This window comes from Mytilus edulis, chromosome 12 (genome assembly GCF_963676685.1).
Source record: "Mytilus edulis chromosome 12, xbMytEdul2.2, whole genome shotgun sequence".
NCBI lineage: Eukaryota > Metazoa > Mollusca > Bivalvia > Mytilida > Mytilidae > Mytilus > Mytilus edulis.
This window is the reverse complement of record NC_092355.1, coordinates 28,578,547-28,599,431: the sequence shown is the minus strand read 5'-3', so window position 1 is coordinate 28,599,431 and position 20,885 is coordinate 28,578,547. Positions and strand designations below refer to the sequence as shown.

General features: G+C 32.9%; 1 protein-coding gene and 1 pseudogene across 2 annotated transcripts; one reads left to right on the top strand and one right to left on the bottom strand.

The window, feature by feature from the left end:
• The first annotated feature begins 3,806 nt into the window (after positions 1-3,806).
• LOC139498178 (cartilage acidic protein 1 pseudogene) lies at positions 3,807-5,816 on the top strand (annotated as a pseudogene).
• A 4,258-nt stretch (positions 5,817-10,074) lies between these two features.
• LOC139498177 (zinc finger protein 385B-like) lies at positions 10,075-20,163 on the bottom strand. Of its 2 annotated transcripts, none has more exons than XM_071286515.1 (5): positions 20,025-20,163; positions 17,885-18,039; positions 14,860-15,453; positions 14,255-14,353; positions 10,075-10,607 (listed from the first exon to the last, which is right to left on the bottom strand). In XM_071286515.1, the coding sequence occupies exons 2-5, from the start codon at positions 18,006-18,008 to the stop codon at positions 10,501-10,503; spliced, it is 924 nt and encodes a 307-aa protein (XP_071142616.1). In that variant the 5' UTR covers positions 18,009-18,039; positions 20,025-20,163; the 3' UTR covers positions 10,075-10,500. The 2 variants fall into 2 exon arrangements, with proteins under 2 accessions (XP_071142616.1, XP_071142618.1); XM_071286517.1 differs by having other exon boundaries at positions 19,907-20,159.
• Between the last annotated feature and the right edge of the window lie 722 nt (positions 20,164-20,885).

The following is a 20,885-nucleotide window of genomic DNA, read 5'->3' as shown; positions in this document are numbered from 1 at the left end:
TTCATGAAAAATAATTTCTGATGTCAAAAGTATTTAGCTAAACAACAAATTAATATAATTAAAAGATTTTAAAACCTATAGATTACTCACATTAAGCACAGGTAAATTTGCTCTGTCTGCTAGCTCTCCATTGTAAATAAAAAATATTGTCTGTCATAAGGGAGACAACCAAATTAGGGATCTCTAATTACAGGGTCAATTACGAGAATTTGCAAATAGCCTATTAGATTTATATGTCCCAGCAAACAGTTTAAATGACACGCCCCTTTTTTTATTCGTTATCAATACGCCCAGAATAAAAATCGTATACCGCCAGTAAGCAGAGAAAACATAACACATCATGCATGTGATCGTTAGAAAGGCACATTTAATAATGATCGCGAGGCGGTAAACAGTAAAGGGAAATAACCCATCAATCCTACATGTATAATCATGACACAGTCATGGAGTAAGGGAGATAATACAGATTAATACATGTGACAATCAATACAATACATTGGCGTACATGCAACTTCAAACTTTTAAGAAATTAAACAAATACTAGTAAGCAAAACGCGATTAACAAGATCAGATGCTGTACTTGTCAGTTAGATTCGGTGAAACAGTTTAAATGACAGACTCATTCGTGATCAACACGTCCAGAGTTTACTGAATTTATGAAATTTTGTCAGATGTTCGGATGGATCCCTTGGGTTTTTTATACCATACAGAGTATTATTTTGTGCTTTATGCTACCCGCTTTTCTTTTAATAGAAGACTTAAATAATTCATTAAAAAAGGTCATTACGAAGCATGTTCTAGATTTCTTTTCTTACTATACGAGACTCAAATAATAATGATGCTAAATTTTTAGTTAAAAGTCCGAGTTAGACTTTTTCCATCATTTAAAAAAAATATCAAGTATCTCAAAATGGAGTTCCATAACCTATGCGGATGGTAAAAAGGGGGAAGGGGTTGTGAAGACGGAACCACGTGAAGTAAAATGAAATGATTTTGAAAAGATTGAAAAAAATATACATGTATAAGTAATAAAAAAATAACATACCAAAATTATAAAATTTATCATTCTATACTGCCATCAGGGTGGTATAAATAAACCAAATACAAATCATTGAATAAAGGTAGGAATAAATAAAAATATACACCTTTAGAAATAAGGAAAACTATTTCACAATAAAACATTCTAACTAGAAAATTTTGAAAAGAAAAAACAAGTCAAAAGACAGAAAAAAAAGATATTATTAGAAAAAAAAGATAAATAATACAAATTGTTCATAAACTATTGTAGTGTATTACTCTTCGTGAAAGAAAGTGAAAGAGAAATTGAAGAGGAATCTCATTTGCCTTCTTAAGGAGGAGATCAGTTATATAAGTTCCAGACACATTCAAAGACTTTTATATTTGATCTATGTTAATTAATCTGATAAAAATGGAAGTTATTAAAATCTGTTTAATTTATTCATAGATTAGATAGGACATGTACTTATTTAGTAGATATTCCATATAGGACAGAAACTTTTTTGGGTATATTCACAGGATAGGACATAAAATTTTTAAGGGGGAAATATGAAGTGCACCGGTCCCAACCCCCCAATAAATATTGACCGGTCCCTAACACAGGTAAAAAAAATAGATATGTTATAATAAATATGATTTTAGTTCAAATAACATATTCTATTTGTAAGTTTGATTGATATATTTTTCATATTGAATTCTATTACAATATACAATGAGAAATCCCGTATGAGCTTAGATATACATGTTACTTAATTGCGAATGCTTCACAGAGTAAATAACAAGTCTGTTTAATATAATTTCAATTTGTAAAGTTGCGTCAAGGCACCGATATGGCTCGAGGGGAACCGCATAAATGGGATAATCACAGTTTATCGGGGGTCGATCATTATAGATGAAGGCTGTAAATTAACACTAAATATAATTATCGGTAGTAAATGTATTAACGAAATTATCGTCTACAATCTATTATAATTATCGATCATAAATGCATTAACTGTCGCGACAATGTATATTAAAGGAACCCGGGAACCACAATTTGCGTCCTGTTTTGAGTGTCAATAGCAATTCATATGTACCAACATAGAGTTTCGTTTGTCAGAAACAAATCGGGAGAAGATATGAACGATGAAGTATCGACAGAACACTTAAATCGGGAATATTTCGTGGTGATGCACCGTAAATAATAAATAAGTCGTATATATAATGTGCACGTCTTTGTGTGGCGACTTAAATCCGTCATTCTAATAGAAATGGTACTAGTTTTTCTACACCAGATGCACATTTCGACAATCAATTTTTATTCAGTAATACTCGATGCCAATACACCTGAAAACCAAAAGCTTTATATTAAAGATGAAGATACACAAACCCCAAGACCACCATGATATAGGCAAAGCCGGGCAAGGTCATTTTTTTTTATAGGGTAGGCTCACTCGAACACATACAAATGAAAATGTTGCCCGGGCCCTATGGCATATACTGGGAAGATTTAATTTTTATATGATGCAGACATTTTGATCTTTTAATCAGTTTAATTGAACTTCAAGGTCTGGAGCTGGCATGTTAGTAACTGCTAGTAATCCTTTGTTAATGTATTTATCATCGACATTATCCTTTTGCTAAACTTTCTTTTCACGGTTACTTATTCTGACATCGGACTCGGACTTCTAAATGCGCGTATTGCTGTGTGCTAGTTTATTCTACATGGGCTAGAGGTACCGTATAGGTGGAGGGTTGAGATCTCACATGTCAAGCCCCGCCACATGTTTGCGCCTGTCCCATGTCAGGAGCCTATGGCCTTTGTTAGTCAAGTAATATTATAGTTTTAAAAAATATGTCGATATATTATTAATAAAGTTGTTAATGTGAAAGTATATCTTCCTGTAGTTAATGTATCACACTTTTTTACACGCAATGCACATGTACACTTGCATTGTTATGTACACTTACATTGTTATGTACACTTTATTATTGTCTCTATAAATATACATGTCATTTGTTTATGAGAATAAAATCATTCTTAAATTCTTCCAATGTCGATCTGAAAGTCATTCCGTGTTGGTGAACAATAGGTAAAATTCATTTAGCGAAATGTGATTAAATCTTTGGCACCAGATTTCGAATTGCATGAGTATTTAGTATCTGCGACATTCTAATCATAGCACGTAAAAGGCTTCGCATTTAAAATTAAGATTTTGAAATTTTGAGTGCACGAACCTTCGTGATGATACAGTGTATTTAAAAATCAAGTTATGTTATCATATGTAAATTGCGATTATAAATGTTCTCCGGCCTTTTATTTCGATTTTTATCACTGTAACCAGTTTCATTATATATGGTTAATGCATCTCAATCATCGTATGTTTTTTTTGGGGGGGGGGGGGGTAATTATTTCCTTTTTTTTTTGTATTTTTTTTTTTTTTTTTTACTTTTGTATTTACAAGTTTTGATAGACTCGCTCGATAAAACAAAGACTAAATTATGTTTATCTGTAACAAGGATTTATAAAGTATATTAATCTCTTTTTTTCGTAACCAATACAACTTACACATGTTACAGAATATGAATATTCAATTTATGGCTTACTACAAATCCCTGTCCTGTACGTGTCTTTAAAATTGGATTGCATTGTAGTTGGGTTTCTGTTGAAACTTATGATATATAATTATTCATATTCTTACACTGAAAATACCTCAAATAACCTGTCAGTCGTTTTCATGTATCACTTAAAGTTCGTTTGAATAGTAAGGGTTGTAGATGTTCTTTTAGTATGTGTTTCTCGTAAAATTACCATTTCCGGTGTAAACAACAACGTGTTAAAAATCGACTGGCCTTGTACTTTCACTTCTTGTCAAAGGATTTAAATTGACCTTAAGTGTGAATAGAAAATTCTGCGGGACAATTCGTTCTAAAATGGTTTATTTAAGTAAGGAAATATTATGTTTTGCATTGTTAATTGCTGTATTAACTGAATATAACCACTGTGTTACCGGGATATTTATAAAGCTTCCTTGGTTATATAAAATTAAAACTGAACAGCTAAATTATGGAGTGGCAGTTTCCGATGTTGACAATGACGGCGACCTTGAATGGATAGTTGCTGGATTTTCTGGTTCGAATTTTGTTCTAAAATATAATAAAAAATTTGGATATTTGGAGAATATTGCGCAAAAAAATACACCCTATAAAAACTTAATGGATCCAAAGGGACAGGCGATTGGAGTTTGCGCGTGTGACATCGACGGTGACGGGCGAGAAGAAATTTATTTTCTGAACACCAATAAAGCATATTCGGGAATGTCAAGTTATAGTGACAAATTATTTAAATGGAGAAATGGGCAATACGAGGATATATTATTGGATAGTGTAAACACAAATTTACAGGCTAAAAATTATGCAGGAAGATCCGTTGCGTGTGTGGATAGATTTGGAAGCGGGAAATATTCAATAGCAGTGGCTACATATTCACATGGCGGGAAAGGAAATTTTGCTTTGCTTGAAGTGGATGAATTTAATCCCTTGACTGATCGGGAGAGGGGAGTACTAGTTATTCGAAATGTGGCAGAGGAGACTGGTATATCAAAATCAACAGGTGGGCGTGGTCTTGTCGTTGGTCCTATATTAAATGATCTTGGACTGTCCGATATTTTCTTTGCGAACGAAGGAAATGAATGGATCGGCAATCCTGGTGATAATTTTCTGTTCAGAAACCTAGGACATGGGACTTTTGTCGATATTGCAGCAGAATCTGGGATCCTTGACGGAAAGGAAAATGGACGCGGTATTGCATTGGCCGATTTGAACAACGATGGTCTTCTTGATATTGTAAACGGAAACTGGGAGGGCAACCATCGAATATTCTTACAATCTAAAAATAAAAATGGAGAAAGATATTTCAGAAACGTAGCTTCAGCATTTTTTGAACAACCATCACCAATAAGAACTGTTTTAGCTGCCGATTTCGATAATGATATGCAGACTGATATTTTTATGAATAATATTTTGACCGGAAGCCAACCACAACTAAATTATCTGTATGGTGTAAAAGTCTTGTTGGACTCGAATATTACTATTGTTGAACGAGACATTGGAGAAGCCTCTGAAAAGGAGGGCTATGGGACAGGCGCAGCCTACACAGATATGGATGGAGATGGAGTTTTAGATCTCCTAATATCACATGGCGAAAGTACCAAACAACCTCTGGCAGTTTACACAGCAAAAAAGGAGAAAACCCTTCATAATAACTGGCTGCGGGTTAAACCTTTGACAAGGTACGGTGCTCCAGCACGAGGAGCGCTCGTGTCACTCAATATAGACTCAGGTGTCCGCTTAACACAGGTTATCGATGGCGGCTCTGGTTATCTGTGTCAAATGGAACCAGTTGCACATTTTGGTCTTGGAAAGCATAAAGCGGTTACCGTTGAAGTATTATGGACAGATGGCGAAAAAGTATTGAAAAAAATAAGTAATAATGAAATTAATAAATTTATCATCATTCAACACCCAGTTCTAGAAAACATTTACGCAGAAACCGATATCGCAAAAGACAATTCGAAATTTAATGTAACAGTCTCAACGACAGTGAAGGAAGAACTGTGAAAGTCTTGGGAGTCATTTTCTCATTTAAAAGACTTATTACAATGTATTAATGAACCAAGTTCTTCACTATTTATTCATCCATCGGATTCCACGTGTAGATTTAACATAATTACTTACATGTATTAATGAAACAAGTTATTTACTATTTATTCATTACAAATGGCATGTGCTTAATTTGTTGTTTTGTTATTAAAAAATTTATTGAATTGGTCAGTGTTGGTTATATTTCGATTATCGTCCCCTAAATATGGCTGGTCAGAAATTAAAGCGAAACCGACCCAAACAAAAATAACAAAAAAAAAACTACCACAAAAATAAAACAACAAAAACAACAAAAACTAAAATAAAACATTATTTATGGATAGTTGTATTCTAATTTCTTTGGCAATCATATCTCCTTATGTGTATAAGAATGTAATCTTCAAAATGTTGATGGTTTTCTGTAACTCAAGAAGAAGAAGAAGAAGAAGAAGAAGATCGAATCTTTGAACACAAGAAAGCAATTGTGTAAAATTATCTTATCCAAACTGTACTGTTTAACGATGTTGCGTTTACTCATTGTGCTAACTATGTTTTACCATACTAGTATTATCAAACTTAAGAGTTACGTTATGATTGACAATGAGACAGCTGTTCGCATACATTTGACATAGTTGAATTGAAGTGGATGGAAGAAATTAAAAACAACCGAAAAACTCAAACCTGCGACATGAGAAGTACAGAAAACAATAATGGACTGCTGATTTTTGTGAATGCTAATTTTCTCAAATTTGCTTTTATCTGGTAATGCTGAATTGCAATAAACATGATTACTAATAGACGGACAAAGGGAAACTTTTTGAAAGAAAATACAAATTTGACGCGATGTTGTTAGCGTTTGGGTATTTGTTTTTATCTCAATTTAATCAAGCATACACACGTCATGTATATATGGTTCTCAATACATGTAAACGTAGTGCTGCCTTTCTCTTTTGGTGTTGCCGTATTGTTATAACCATTCAAAATAAATTTCAAATCAGATTCAGCAGTGACATACGTGTTAGCATTCGACAATCCTCGGTAGAATCCGCTACTCTCCTTGAGAGTACGGAATCGGCCGAGTTGAGACGAATGATGTGTTAGAACAGTTGTTTAGTACTTCATTTTGCGGAGACTTTATACATAGATGATAGATATAATATAAGATGTGGTAGGACTCTCCATCCAAGTCTAAACATCTACACGTGTCTAACATCAACAATTGTCTGAACATCAACAAGTGTCTAAATTTAAACACATGTCTGAACATCAACAAGAGTCTGAACATCAACAAGTGTCTGAACATCAGCATGTCTCTGAACATCAACACATGTGTAATTATTTACACGTGTCTTACATCAACAATTGTCTGAACATCAACACATGTGTAATTATCTACACGTGTCTAGCATCATCAATTGTCTGAATATCAACAAGTGTCTGAACATAATCACTTGTCTGAACATCAAATACAGTCTGAATATCAACAAGTGTCTGAACATCAAATAAACAACACATCAACGTGTGTCTGAACATCAACAAGAGTCTGAACATCAACCTGTGTCTGAACATCAACACAGGTCTAAACATCTACAAGTGTTTGAACATTAACATGTGTGAACATCAACAAGTGTCTAAACAATAACAAGTGTCTGAACATCAACATATGTCTGAACATCAACAAATGTCTGAACATCAACACATGTCTAAACATCAACATGTGTCTAAACATCAACATGTGTCTGAACATCAACACGTGTCTGAACATCAAATACAGTCTGAATATCAAGAAGTGTCTGAACATCAACGTGTGTCTGAACATCAACAAGTCTGAACATCAACAAGTGTCTGAACATCAACATGTGTCTGAACATGATCATCAACAAGTGTCTGAACATCAACACGTGTCTGAACATCAAATACAGTCTAGCTGAATATTAAGAAGTGTCTGAACATAAACATAACAACACAATTCATAACTGTACTTAGCACTTCAGTGAATTTCAATATAAACATTTTAATAAATAAACTGCTTCGCTGAGTGCAGATGGATACGTCTGCAGAGGTCCAACCCTGAATAGTTGGGTCAAAAATTGACACAACATTCGTGCTTGATACAGGTCTGAATTTTGGATTTTATTTAAATATTTGACACATAAAAAGTTTCTGACAGAATAACTGTAGTCAAAGAACTAAGAATTAGTTAATTAGTTATAGGATTAGAATTAATACTCATTTTGTTTTGCTTTTGTGCAATACACTGTGCTGTTGCCAATTGCCCCCCCCCCCCCCCAAAAAAAAAAAAAAAAAAAAAAAATATTTACCTCCACCCTTTTTTTGCAAAAAATTTAAAAATGTTTTAAGAAATTTTCTTTTGAATTTCTCAAATCTGAAATGAGAAAAAAAAATCAATGCAACAACATGAATGGAAACGCCATTTTTTTTTTATCTTTTATCAAGAACCATAACTCCTGAACTGTAAAAGTCAATCGACATTATTGAACTTGACCTCCATTTTGTCATCAGTAACAACATATTAAAATTTGAAAAGCTTTGGTTGAACAGTTCATGTGTAAATGCACGGACACGACTGGAAACGCCATTATTCAATCTTTCAAGAACCATAACTCCTGAACGGTAAAAGTCAAAATCGCCATTCTTGAACTTGACCTCCATTTTGTCATCAGTAACAACATATTAAAATTTTAAAAGCTTTGGAAGAACGGTTCATGAGTAAATGCATGGACAACATTTGGTTGCGGCCAACCCAACCGACCGCCCACCTGCCCGCCGTACATCCCCAAATCAATACCAACATTTTTGTCAAATAAATCCGGTTAAAAATGACACATAAAGATATTCCTTAACCGGCATTTTTTTAAATAGTAACTTCTAAAATTAAATTGGCAGCTTATCACCACAAGACAATACAACATTTCTTTATACATAATTTAAAAGCAGTGTAAGGGAGCTTATCCTAACTCATAATTTATAATTGTCCATTAACCAGGACACCTTTGTTTTTCCCCTTTTTGCCCCTAATTCCTGAACGGTTTGAGCCATAACCCTGCCCTCAAAGCCAATTCTAACCATTCCTTTGTGCTATGGAACCTTGTGGTAAAATTTCAGAGAGATCAATACACCGTTCCATAAAATATTGTCTCGAAACTAGAAAAATGCTTAATAGGGCCTCATTTTGGCCCCTAATTCCTAAACTGTTAGGACCACAACCCCCAAAATCAATCCCAACTTTACTTTTGAGATTATAAACCTTGTGTTTAAAATTCATATATTTCTTTTCACTAATACTAAAGTTATTGTCTGGAAACCAAGGATCTTAGGATGACGACAAAGACGACGACGTGATAGCAGCATATAACTGCAAAAATTTTGCAGTCATATAAAAAGTTATATATAAAACAGTCTTCCTGGCAACCAACTAGAGGGTCTTAAGATCCTGCGTTAATAACCTGCATCTTCCACAAAGGCAATTTTTTGATGCAAATCATCCCAAAAGGATGATAACTCTAAAAAGTCTTACTTATCAATTTCAGTTAAATAGGTGCTAAAAATACTGTAAATTCATAAATTATTGTGTACATTTATTATTGCAATTTTTTCATTTACCACTGAAATTCATTTTGATTTTTGCCATATTGAAAAAAAATCCTGTTTAATTCATATAAAAATTTTCAAAATGAGAATTTGAATTATTGATATTAAAACTCTGAAGTATTATCACAATAATTTTTTAATTTACAGTAATAGGCAAAACATGCATGTTACCCTTATGTTCTACTTTGCAGCCATGTTGGACATGATAGTTGTGTTTTAAACTAGATACCTTAATGATAATTGTGTCCAAGTTCGATTCAATTTGGGTTAGTAGTTTCACAGGAAACAATTTTGTAAAAGTTAATGACTACACCAGACTGCAAGTGATGATTAAGCACACTTATCCTCTCTATTACGTCAGCTAAAATAAATCAAAGAATACTATCCCAGTTTTTATCTATTCTTTTTGGGATCTCGCTAACATGTTTAACCCTGTCACATTATGTATGTATGTGCCTGTCCCAAGTCAGGAGCCTGTAATTTAGTGGTTGTCGATTGTTTATGAGTGACCTTTTTGTTTTTCGTTCTTTTTTTGTACATAAATAAAGCTGTTAGTTTTCTCGTTTGAATTGTTTTACATTGTCTTTTCGGGGACTTTGATAGCTGACTATGTGGTATTGGCTTTGCTCATTGATGAAGGCCGTACGGTGACCTATAGTTGTTAATTTGTGTGTCATTGAGAGTTGTCTCATTTGTAATCATACACCATCTTTTTTTTTTATATTAAACAATATACATTGTATTCTTTAGTATACACCTTATCGCTTTTTGTCCGCCAGTACTGGACATCACAAAAGTACCTGAAAAATTTTGATGTCATTTATAATAGAAAATATCTGTTGCTACATTGGAAAAGGGATTGTTGTAGGATGTCAAAAGTTTAAGCGGACAGATTCTCTGGTCAAACAGCAGAAGCGTGACAGATTTCCATATAGTGATAAGGTGTATTTCTAGTGACACTGAACAAAACATGTTGTCCCCTCTGAACATTACCTCATATGACTGTTGCAAACAATTTATCTTTCATTTCAGTGTTCATTTGTTATTGCGATCATATCATGAAGGAAAAATCACTATTTAACTGCATACATTAATGCAAGTTTTATTACTGCAAATCCTAATACTGTCACATTTTTCACATTAATAATTCCTGAATTTACAGTATCACATGAAATACTGTAATCTTATAGATCTAAATCTTTGTCTATATTGCAAGAAGATAACATGGGTCTGGATCAGTAGACTAAAATATCAGACAGTGAGATCATTCTCCTGTGGACTGTTGTCCTCTGTTTCAGTTGGTGTTCCACCAGTTGTTATGGTCTTTGCTGCAGCCACTTTTTTCTGGTGTTTAGAACCTATCAAAATACGAATAACTGTATAAGTAAAAAGTAAAATTATAAAATTACTGAACTCGGAGGAAAATTCCAAACAGAAAGTCCCTAATCAAATGGCAAAATCAAAAGCTCAAACTCAGCAAAGAAATGATCAACTGTCATATTCCTGACTTGGTACAGGCGTTTTCTGATGTAGAAAATGGTGGATCAAACCTGGTTTTATATATATAGCTAGCTTAATCCTTCATTTAATTTCAAATAAATCAAATACAAAACTGTATTAAACATGCTAAAGTAAGATTAGAAACAGGATATAAAGATTTAATCACTGCAAGTGTGTTATGATATTTCTCCATAGAAACAGTTAAAAAATTTAATATTTACAGCAGATTTCATTGAGTATGTATCCAAAGGTAGTATCTTTGGTTAGCTTGCTTGTTAGCTGAACCGTGAATTCATTATCAGGTCAGGTATACTACCCTTCTTTCGAAGAAGCCTAGTCCAACAGACAGATAGATTGGTTATCTGCCGGACTAGTCTACTCTTAAAGGAGGGTAGTTTACCTGACCTAACAATGACCTCACGGTTCAGCTAACAAGCAAGCTAACCAACGATATTACCTTTGGATACACACTCAATGAAATCTGCTGTAAAGGGTGATGCTTGCCAACCCTTTTAAATAATTAAAATTTCACTAACATTGAGAGTGGAGACATATCATAATATACAAGTTTTAGTGGTAGAATCTGTTTCTCTTATGATTTTTATCCTTTCTTTTCAAACATTTGCAGAACATTGTGTTCTTTTATAAATGTGACTTCATCAGGCAAGGTCACAATAGGAAATTCAGAAGAAATCAAGAAAATCTAGCATCATAATTAAATTTTGACCGATCATCATGATCATTTGCTGAGAAGATTTTGCACTAGTGATGAAAAAACAATTTTCTCGCACCTCTTGGGATATGTGAAAATAGCACATAAATCATTTGTAAATTAGAGAAGAGTAAATCTCCTTGAACATGTTCTTCTCACCTACATTTTTTTTTGTTATTTACAAATGTTGAAATTTAAAATCTATTCATTCAGAAAGTGAACACATAAATGCACAAATGTATTTAACATGCATATTATTACAAATTTTGTATAATGAACTGAAATGATAGATATATCATTGCGTTTGTTTTCAGGGGAAATCTGGATACAGTGTTATAGGTATCAGATATGAGAATTAAAGTAATATAGCTCTTCCAATTGTTTTTATACTACTACAGTCTTAAGCTTGGCTTTTAAATCATTCAGGAAAGGGCTTTTGACATCAGGCCTCTACAATAACTTTTTTTTCAACTTGTCCAGTAGGACAAGTACATACCAAAACTTACTTGTACGAATGAAATTGTAACTTGTCCAAAAAAATATTAAGAATAACCTTTTTTTGCATAATAAGTAGATTCAAGGAACAAAATAAACTAAAACAATAGAAAAGAAGTTGATTCCACAGTGTTTGATTCATACATAATGTGTCTTTTGAAATACTTTTAATAATATGAGTCGGAACAACTGAATCTAGTTTTGTCACAGGTTCTAGTTTTCATAAATGCCAAAGTCTTACAAGACTAGGCAGATGATCAGGAACCATCTGATAGGCCTGTCAATGTTTTTTTAACTTAAAAAGTGTATTCAAATGCAATCAATAAACAAGAATGTGTCCATAGTACACGGATACGCCACTCGCGATATCATTTTCTATGTCCAAAACTCTAATTTGGCATTAAAATTGAAAGACCATATCATAGGGAACATGTTTACTAAGTTTCGAGTTGATTGGACTTCAATTTCATCAATAACTACCTTGACCAAAAACTTTAACCTGAAGTTGGACGAACGGACGCATAGACGAACGGACGAACAGACAGGAAAACATAATGCCCCTCTACTATCGTAGGTGGGGCATACAAAAATGAAGATGACTTATGATTGAGGGTTTGGATGGGGTTAAATGATTAAAGAATAATGCTCTTAAAAACTGAAGATCAGAGAATAACAGGCAAAAAAATGAAGATTGGAGAAAAAAGGGGTAAATTTTTTGAAGATTAGAGAAAAAAGGGGAGAAAATTAAATGTTTACAGAATAACAGACCCCCCCCCCCCAAATCCAGACCCTCATGATTGCCAATGAGACAACTCTCTGCAAGAAATTAACAACTATAGGTCACCCTATTGCAAGTATTGTTTTTTACTACATATGATTTAGTGAATTTTATGGTAAACAATTTCTTCATTCTCATTTAAAAAGTATTTTTGTTGAAAAAAAATACCAGTATAATGTATTTTAAAGCAACAGAATAAGGTAGAAAAATGATGTACAGATTTGTCTTGGTCCCGATATGTCTGCGTTACCAAACTGTCTACCAATCACGTCTATTAAATATGTCTCGTACGGTGCCAAACTGTCTATTAAAGTTGGAGCCGAATCGTTTCGAGCTAGTGATGAACTGTCTTGTAAAGTTACCTTATCTGCAAAGCGCCGCTGATTCGAATCAGTATTTAACGACTGGTTTACGAGAATAGCATGACTTTTACCTGTTAAAAAGTACCTGACAAAGAACCAGTTTTAAATATTCGATTGCAAGTAAACATGTAAAATTAAAACTTTATTTTTCTCTTCTCTTCTTGTTTTATTGATTATAATTACTTTGTTCATCAAATTTATTTTCTGCAGAATAATTATACTTGTCCCATCGGACAAGCTTGATATAGCTTTTACTTGTCCGACTTTTTTTTGCTCTGGTACCGGACAATCGGACAAACGTTATTGTCGAGGCCTGGACATATACAATTTATAGTGATGTTTCCATTTTATAGATAACTCCTATAAGTTCTCTTCTGTGAAATCTTTGAGCGCAACATATCACCTGATGTTCACTTGAACTAAAAAAAACACAATTGGTGCCAACATGCAGAGCAGGGACCAGAGCAACCCTGGTTTTAGGTTCATACTGTTTAATCTTAAAATTTATGTATGGTATTTTGAATTGTGATTTGTTATAGTTTTTTTTAATAATAACCATCAATAGGGTAATATCATTATGTTATATATTGGTTTTCAACGCAGCAAGAAAATCATGCACCTGGAGGTGGTCCTCAGCTGGACCCTAAATAAAATTGTGTACTACAAAATATACTAGTTCAGTGCAAATGGACCTCACACTAAAATCCAAAACATATAAATGAACTAAAATTAATAAAACATACAAGAAAAACAATTAAAGGCTCCTAACTTGGAACAGGCAAAAAATGTGGTGGGGTTAAACATGATAAATTTTGACAGCACTGGGAAAAGCATTTGCCATACATATCTCACAGAATCTAGATCATTTCTTTTTAAACTGTTTCCTTACAAAATACCTGTTCCAGCATCTTTATCCAGGCCATAACAAAATCATTCTATATCTTAATACAACAAAAGTCAAAATCAATGAAATGACAAAGAACAGTACAAAAATTACAAACAAGAAACCTAAAAGCTTAGCAACACAAAAACCACCATAGGGAAGATCTCAGGTGATCAGGAAGGGTAAGCAGATCCTACTCCACAATGTCTCACCTGTCATGTTGAATTTCATCATTTTCAGTCTACATATATATATGATATAGTACAGTTCCTTACCAAATCTATGTTGTTCCAACTGCTCCAATGAATTCAGCAGCACATCACAAAATTGACAGGTAAATCCACTAGCTTGTAGTACTGATGGCGATACTTCACCTGAAATTAATTGATTTACATTATTATCAACTAACATGACTTTATGAATTAACAAAAAAAATTTTGTACTACTGCGTGTACTGTAAATTCAAAAATTATTGTGACATTTTTATTATTGCCACAAATGTGATAGGGTTATAATAGCAATAATTTAAACTTGCATTTTGAAACTTTTCATATAAATTGAACAGGATTTTTCACAATATTGCAAAAATTAAAATCAGGTTTACATGTTTAAGTCCAAAATGACAAAAATCACAATAATAAATGCACGCAACAAGTTCTGATTTTACAGTTTTAAATATCAGTTTATCAACAGACTACAAAGTTTTCTTTATCCAATATCCAATAATAGGCATTAACATATCTTTTACACAGAGAATATAATCTAAATATGTTTTTAAATTTCAAATGTACGTAAAAACAAAGTAAACATCACTATCTCAAACAAGAGTATCTTTACAAATCCTTGGTTTTCAAAAGTGGAGATAGTTCAGTTATATTACCTCCAGGTTTGATTTCTAATGCCAATGTCCTCATTCTTTTAGCATGTTTCTTTCCATCATAATGTTGTCTTTCTTGTGATTCAGCATTGAATTCAATATCACATGCATCACATCTACTGATGTGTAGTTTTCTCTTCAGGGGAAGGTTCCCTAGAGCATTATTCACCACGGCTTTCATCACCGGAGTGATTCCCAGAAGAGAATTCACCGTCTGCTGGTCTATTGCTCCTGTTTGTCCATTGTCTAGTGTATCACTGAATCTTTTTCCTTTAATTGGTGCACACAGATGAAATGGAGGCCGTGGTGGTGCACACAGATTAGATTGAGGTCTTGGTGGTGCTCCCATTGGCATCAGGTGAGGAGGGAGAGGTCTAGCTTGTGGCTTTATGTTAGATGCAGGGGATCCTCCCTGTGCTGCAGGTTGTTTGGGTGCACTCTGTGCCATCAGATGAACTGGAGGTGGAGGAGGAGGAGGGGGAAATAAAGGCTTGTTACTCAAGTCTATCTTCCCAACATTTCCTATCACAGGAGTCAGTTTAGATGCAACGAAAGTTCCATAGAGTTTAGGTTCAGCAGCAGGCAAGGCATCTTTCTCTGAAAATATATATTTATAATATAACTTGGGGTTTTTAGGTGGTTTTTTTTCAAGTCATCAATCTCGGCAAAAGAAGAACAATGGAAAATTCATGTAGACAGTTTTGGCAAAATCTTAAGTCTATGCATATGGGATTCTGCAAAAAATATATATGACAGAATGTGTAATGTGGATTTATTTGTAGGTGCAGGGGCCAGGGCCTAATTTCCTCCATAGAAATGTAAATCATCAATACTCATAAAACTGCATATCAAATACTACAATGTATTGACTTACTCGGGCATTGGTGCACTTTAATCTAACCTAGACACAAATTTTTACTTGTAAACAATGTAGAAATTTTAAAGCAAGCTAAACTCTTGCATTTTCTACTTGTCTGTGCGAGACAAAAAATATATGGATAACATATAATTAAAGATATCTTCATGATCACTCTTATCTTTTAATCGTCCTGAACATGCATGAAATATTTGCCATTGGAGTTAGGAAATCAACAATCAATCAACATGATCAATCTATAAATTTGAAAGCTTTTCTTTTTTTATCTCAAGCAATGGACTATTTCAAAACCTTTGAAAAAATTGCATTGAAACTGGAATTCTTTAAAAGTCAAGAACATAATTACAGTGCTGTAATATTCTTTTCTGTAAGTCATGTATTAAAGTCATTTGGTTAAAATCAATATCTTTATTAAATACGGTAACTGTTAATTTAATTAAAGAAAGGATTCCAGCTTAATACTACAGAATACCAAAGGTTTTAAAAGAAATATTCCATTGCATACCATCAGACAGCTAAACGCTTAGTTGATTCTGTATTCTATTGCCCTGAAATAAAATGTACAGGAACATATTTTATTATCTATTAAACTAAAAAATGCATTTAAAAATTCTCATTTTTTTCAGATAAGGGCCTTTGCTGTTCAGTGTGGGTCAAGGCTCTGTGTTGAAGACTGAAATTTGACCTATAATGGTTAACTTCAATAAAATGTGACTAGGATGAAGAGTTGTCATTGGCACGCATACCAGATCTTCTTAAACATGTATCTACTCTCTATTGAAAGTTAACTTAACGATCTTCCGAGAACTCGCAAGACCTGCATATTGACAAGAGAACAGATAAATATATCCCAATACTTCAGGTTATATGGTGAAATACTGTGCTTATGGATAATACACATGTACACAAATTGAAGTCCTGAAGTAAAATTTTACTCTTGATGAGTTAAAATGGCTTAAATTTCATAATTAAATATACTTAAATTTGTAAAAGTAGTACTAGTATTACACCATATACAATTTAAAGCTTTTGGTAACATACATAGATTCTCAGGTCAATATTCAGTTCTAGTGTATTCTCAGGGAATTGTGGTACATGTACCAAAAACTTACTTTACCATGTCTCTATGTCAGAAGACAATATAAATATCCCCTAATTATTTTACTATTTTCTTTGGTTGCACAATTTGTAATTTTGTAAATAATTTGTAATAATGCTAAAGGACATTTAGACTGGTAATTTTAAACAAAACAAAAATTGTCAGGAAATTCCACTTTTAAGTTATATTATATCAAAGTGCCAGCTCTATTGATAAGAATGGGTATATAAATTCTTGTCTTTCATTCATTAAGTAAAGGCAATTTCAAATAAATAGTATGACTGACTTTAACAGCCCTGATTTTTAAGATCAAAATCGCTACATCAGTATTTTAGACTTTCTATTGTTTTTAATCACTGTAAATATAAACACATGATAAAACATTAAAGAATATGACGAATAAGTTCCTAATCAGAGAAAAAAAAAGTTGAAAAGTTTTTCCTGCAAACTATCTTTGTGTTCTGTAAGTAATATTCTGTAAAATCAGAATTTTATTCAATGTTTTTATTATTGCGAAAAATGTGACAGGGTTATAACCGTAATAATTTAAAACCACATTTCAAATTTTTTATATACTGTATGGATTAAACAGGATTTTTCTCAATAACGCAAAAATTAAAATCGCATTTTGACAAAATTGCAATAATAAATGCATGTGATGATTTCTGAATTTACAATAAACAGGCTATTATTTAAACTTGGAATTATTTTTAATTATGGAATTTAAATAATTTCTTGAGCTTGAAAGTTTTAATAAATTCCATGTTGATTTGGTATAATAATGTTTTGAGCAGTTCACAACACTTTCCATATAATGTTTTTTGTATAGATAGTGTTGTGCGTGGCACAGTACATTCTATTAAAAATGAACTTTCTTCTTTGTAATACACTGAATAGAAAGTGTTGTGCACAGCACAGAACATTAGAGTACAAAATAAACATGGAATTTATTAAAAATTTCAAGCACAAGAAATTATGTAAATTCCATAATTAAAAATAATTTCAAGTTCAAAAAATAGACTGTTAATAATTGTTTAGGCTTAAATTCATACCTGGAGCCAATCCAATGCCTTTTTCTTTCAGTTTCTTGAGGTGCTTTGCACCAGCCCTGTGTTGAGCTAACTGCTCCTGGGAATTTAAATTAACATTACAAGGCAGGCACTGAAATCCTGGCATCTTTATAAAATCAAAAGGTCATAGAAATCCACTACAAATACAAGAAATACAATCATGAGTATTGACAATACAATATTGAAAAAGACACATGTATAATAATTAAAGACATATAAAAGCAAAATAGCTTGAAAAATTTCAACAGAGACTGAGCTCTGCTCACATATAGCTAGCCTACAATATGTACATGTAGCTCCTGTAGCAGCAAGCACAATTTTTTACATTACTTTAAATTTTTAGTTATCTTTTATCTTGATCTAAAGGCTGAGAAAATTTTCTTTTCTGAGTACTGACAAAAAAACTGACATTTACATCGCTGTTAAAAGGTACATGTAGTTGGAAGCTGACACAGAAATTTATATGATCACTATATACAAATATTCTAAGTACATGTATCAGAAAACAGTAAGTTGGCATATAATGTTTCATGGGCTATCCTTTTCATGTACATTGTATGTGGTAAAACCTGCAAAAATTAGTTTCTTAATGATCTATTTTATGTACATGTTGGAGACTTGGTTTAACATGTTAACTAGTCTAATTTACCAAATAATATAGGTTGTTTTTTGTTTATTTTTTGTTTTTTGTTCTTGGTGTCTTAATATACATTGGAGTTATCTCTCCTGTACCAGCTTTTTTTTTATTAATCATAAAATAATGTTTAATGATTGTCTTTGTCTTAAATGATGTATGCATGTTTGTATTTTATTTTCTTGTTTGTAAATGTAATTGATATGCCCTTTAATACGCACCCTTTAATTTGGAAAATAAATGATTTGAATTGATTTTTTAACTAATAACTGTACATGTAGATCTTTCATTGTTTCACAAGGGCTTGTATCATAGGTATTTTTGGGAAGGAAATATATGCCAGCCTACTGCTATGTATTTCACATTGCAGCCTTATCACCTATTTAAATTCCTTTTTAATTTAAACTTATTAGTCACAGGTATTTGGGGCATGTAACCCCTTGTTTTGCTGTACTGTAAGCTAATATTTCTTTAGGGACAAAACTTAAAGGGAGCCCAATCACCCATGTCTCCTAGATTTTGAGCTGGGCCCTTAATCTTTCTGGTAAATTTCAGTTGAACATATAGAAACTAATTATGTAATATCTGGTCGGGGCTCCCAGCTTGAAATTCCCAAGTTTAGTCCCTGTTCTTTACTTTGGGTTCGTGTGGATAGTTATTTAAAGTTACTGTAATCGACTAGTAATGAGACTTGTTTTAAAATGTCTATATGTTGTAGAAAATGTTTAGTATGGGAAAAAAGACTTCAGTGGGCCCAAAAAAAGGGCATGCCCCAAATACCTGTGGTAAAGACATAACGTAGCTGCAGAACTGTATAACTTGATCTTTGATAGCTGCAGAAACATAGCTCTACAGTTCTGCTGCTAAATCTTTGACTAGTCCAAATAATTATGACGTCTTGAGAGGCTATTATATTCATTTCATTTGATGTTGATGTAAGGGATCCATGCAAAAAAATATAATAGACTTTCAAGAGGTCATAAATATTTAAGACTAGAACTTGACATGTCATGTGAGTTGATAGAGGGGGGATAGGACCTTTATCGGGATTCTGGGATCGGTGTTTTTAAGCTCGGTATTTCGGGATTGACCGTTTCAGGATCCGGGAATTCTTTTTTTCGAATTTCGGGACCTCAGGATTTCTTGTTTTTAAGCCAGGGATTTCGGGATCAGGTGTTTTTTTGCCCGGGATTTCAGGATCAGGACCCCTCCTACCCCCTCTCTTGATACATGTACAGTGACTGGTCTGATAAAAGTTATTACATTTACAAGTATCTTGTCCAAATCTACCCCTTAGCATGTATCATCCCGAGAAGCTGTACTGCGATAGTCGATTTTAACATACACCCAAGGATTTGTATTGTTCTTACTATGCAAATCCTTGAAATAAATTTCCGTTATTCAGTTATTGGCATAGATTTTCCAACTCCTGTGGTTTCTTTTAAATATGACAATCGCTATTAAAAGATCAATCCTTTAATTGCTTACGTAAACATCCGTTTTATGAAATATGATTGTTCATGTATGTCCATTTATTGAGTATCAAGAGACTTTTGGTGTGGTCCTTTTTGATTTTTGCATGGTCTAGGAGCTCAATCCGAATTTGTGTCCGGTTTTAGTTTTTATGTTTTACGATAAAGTGTTCATTTACAAAAACTGTAAAGAGTCAATAAAGTGCTAATTTCATTTTTTTTTTGTAATTTTTTTAAACTGAAAAAAAACTTATTCTTCAATTCGTGCATATAATAACCAATATATCATATATTTTGTAATACAAAATCCTGATTTCAAATTTTTGGGATCGATGAATATTTAACGTGAGGGTACCCAAATTGAACACATCTCAGAGTTTTTTTTTAATATTAACAGCGCATATATAACTGACATCTGAGATTCTAAAAGCAGATACAATAACAACCACCAAGTATTTACATAAGCTTTACAATATGATATGGATTCAAAATTAAATTGGTGAAACCATATAGTAAATAATGATACATCTACAAAATAAACACATAATGGAAACTTTGTCTGAAGCTTAAATTAACGACGGTAGGTTATTATATTGTTATGCCATCTATATGCCTCCTGACTTCCCATTTTTCAATCTTTTCAAGATTTTTGTAATTTCCTCTTACCTGATCATGGACCTGTATCTATCTCTCTTTCCTCGAATTCATATATTATATTGATATTAAATGGTATTTCACGGGTTCTGGTCTGTTCAAGACTCCTTTTTGAAAGAAAGTGATCTTTCCATCTTTTAAGTTTTTCGTCATGGTTAGATAATGGACTTCCAGACTTATCTTTATTGACTTGGGGTGATTTCAGTTTTTCATTGCAAAGCGT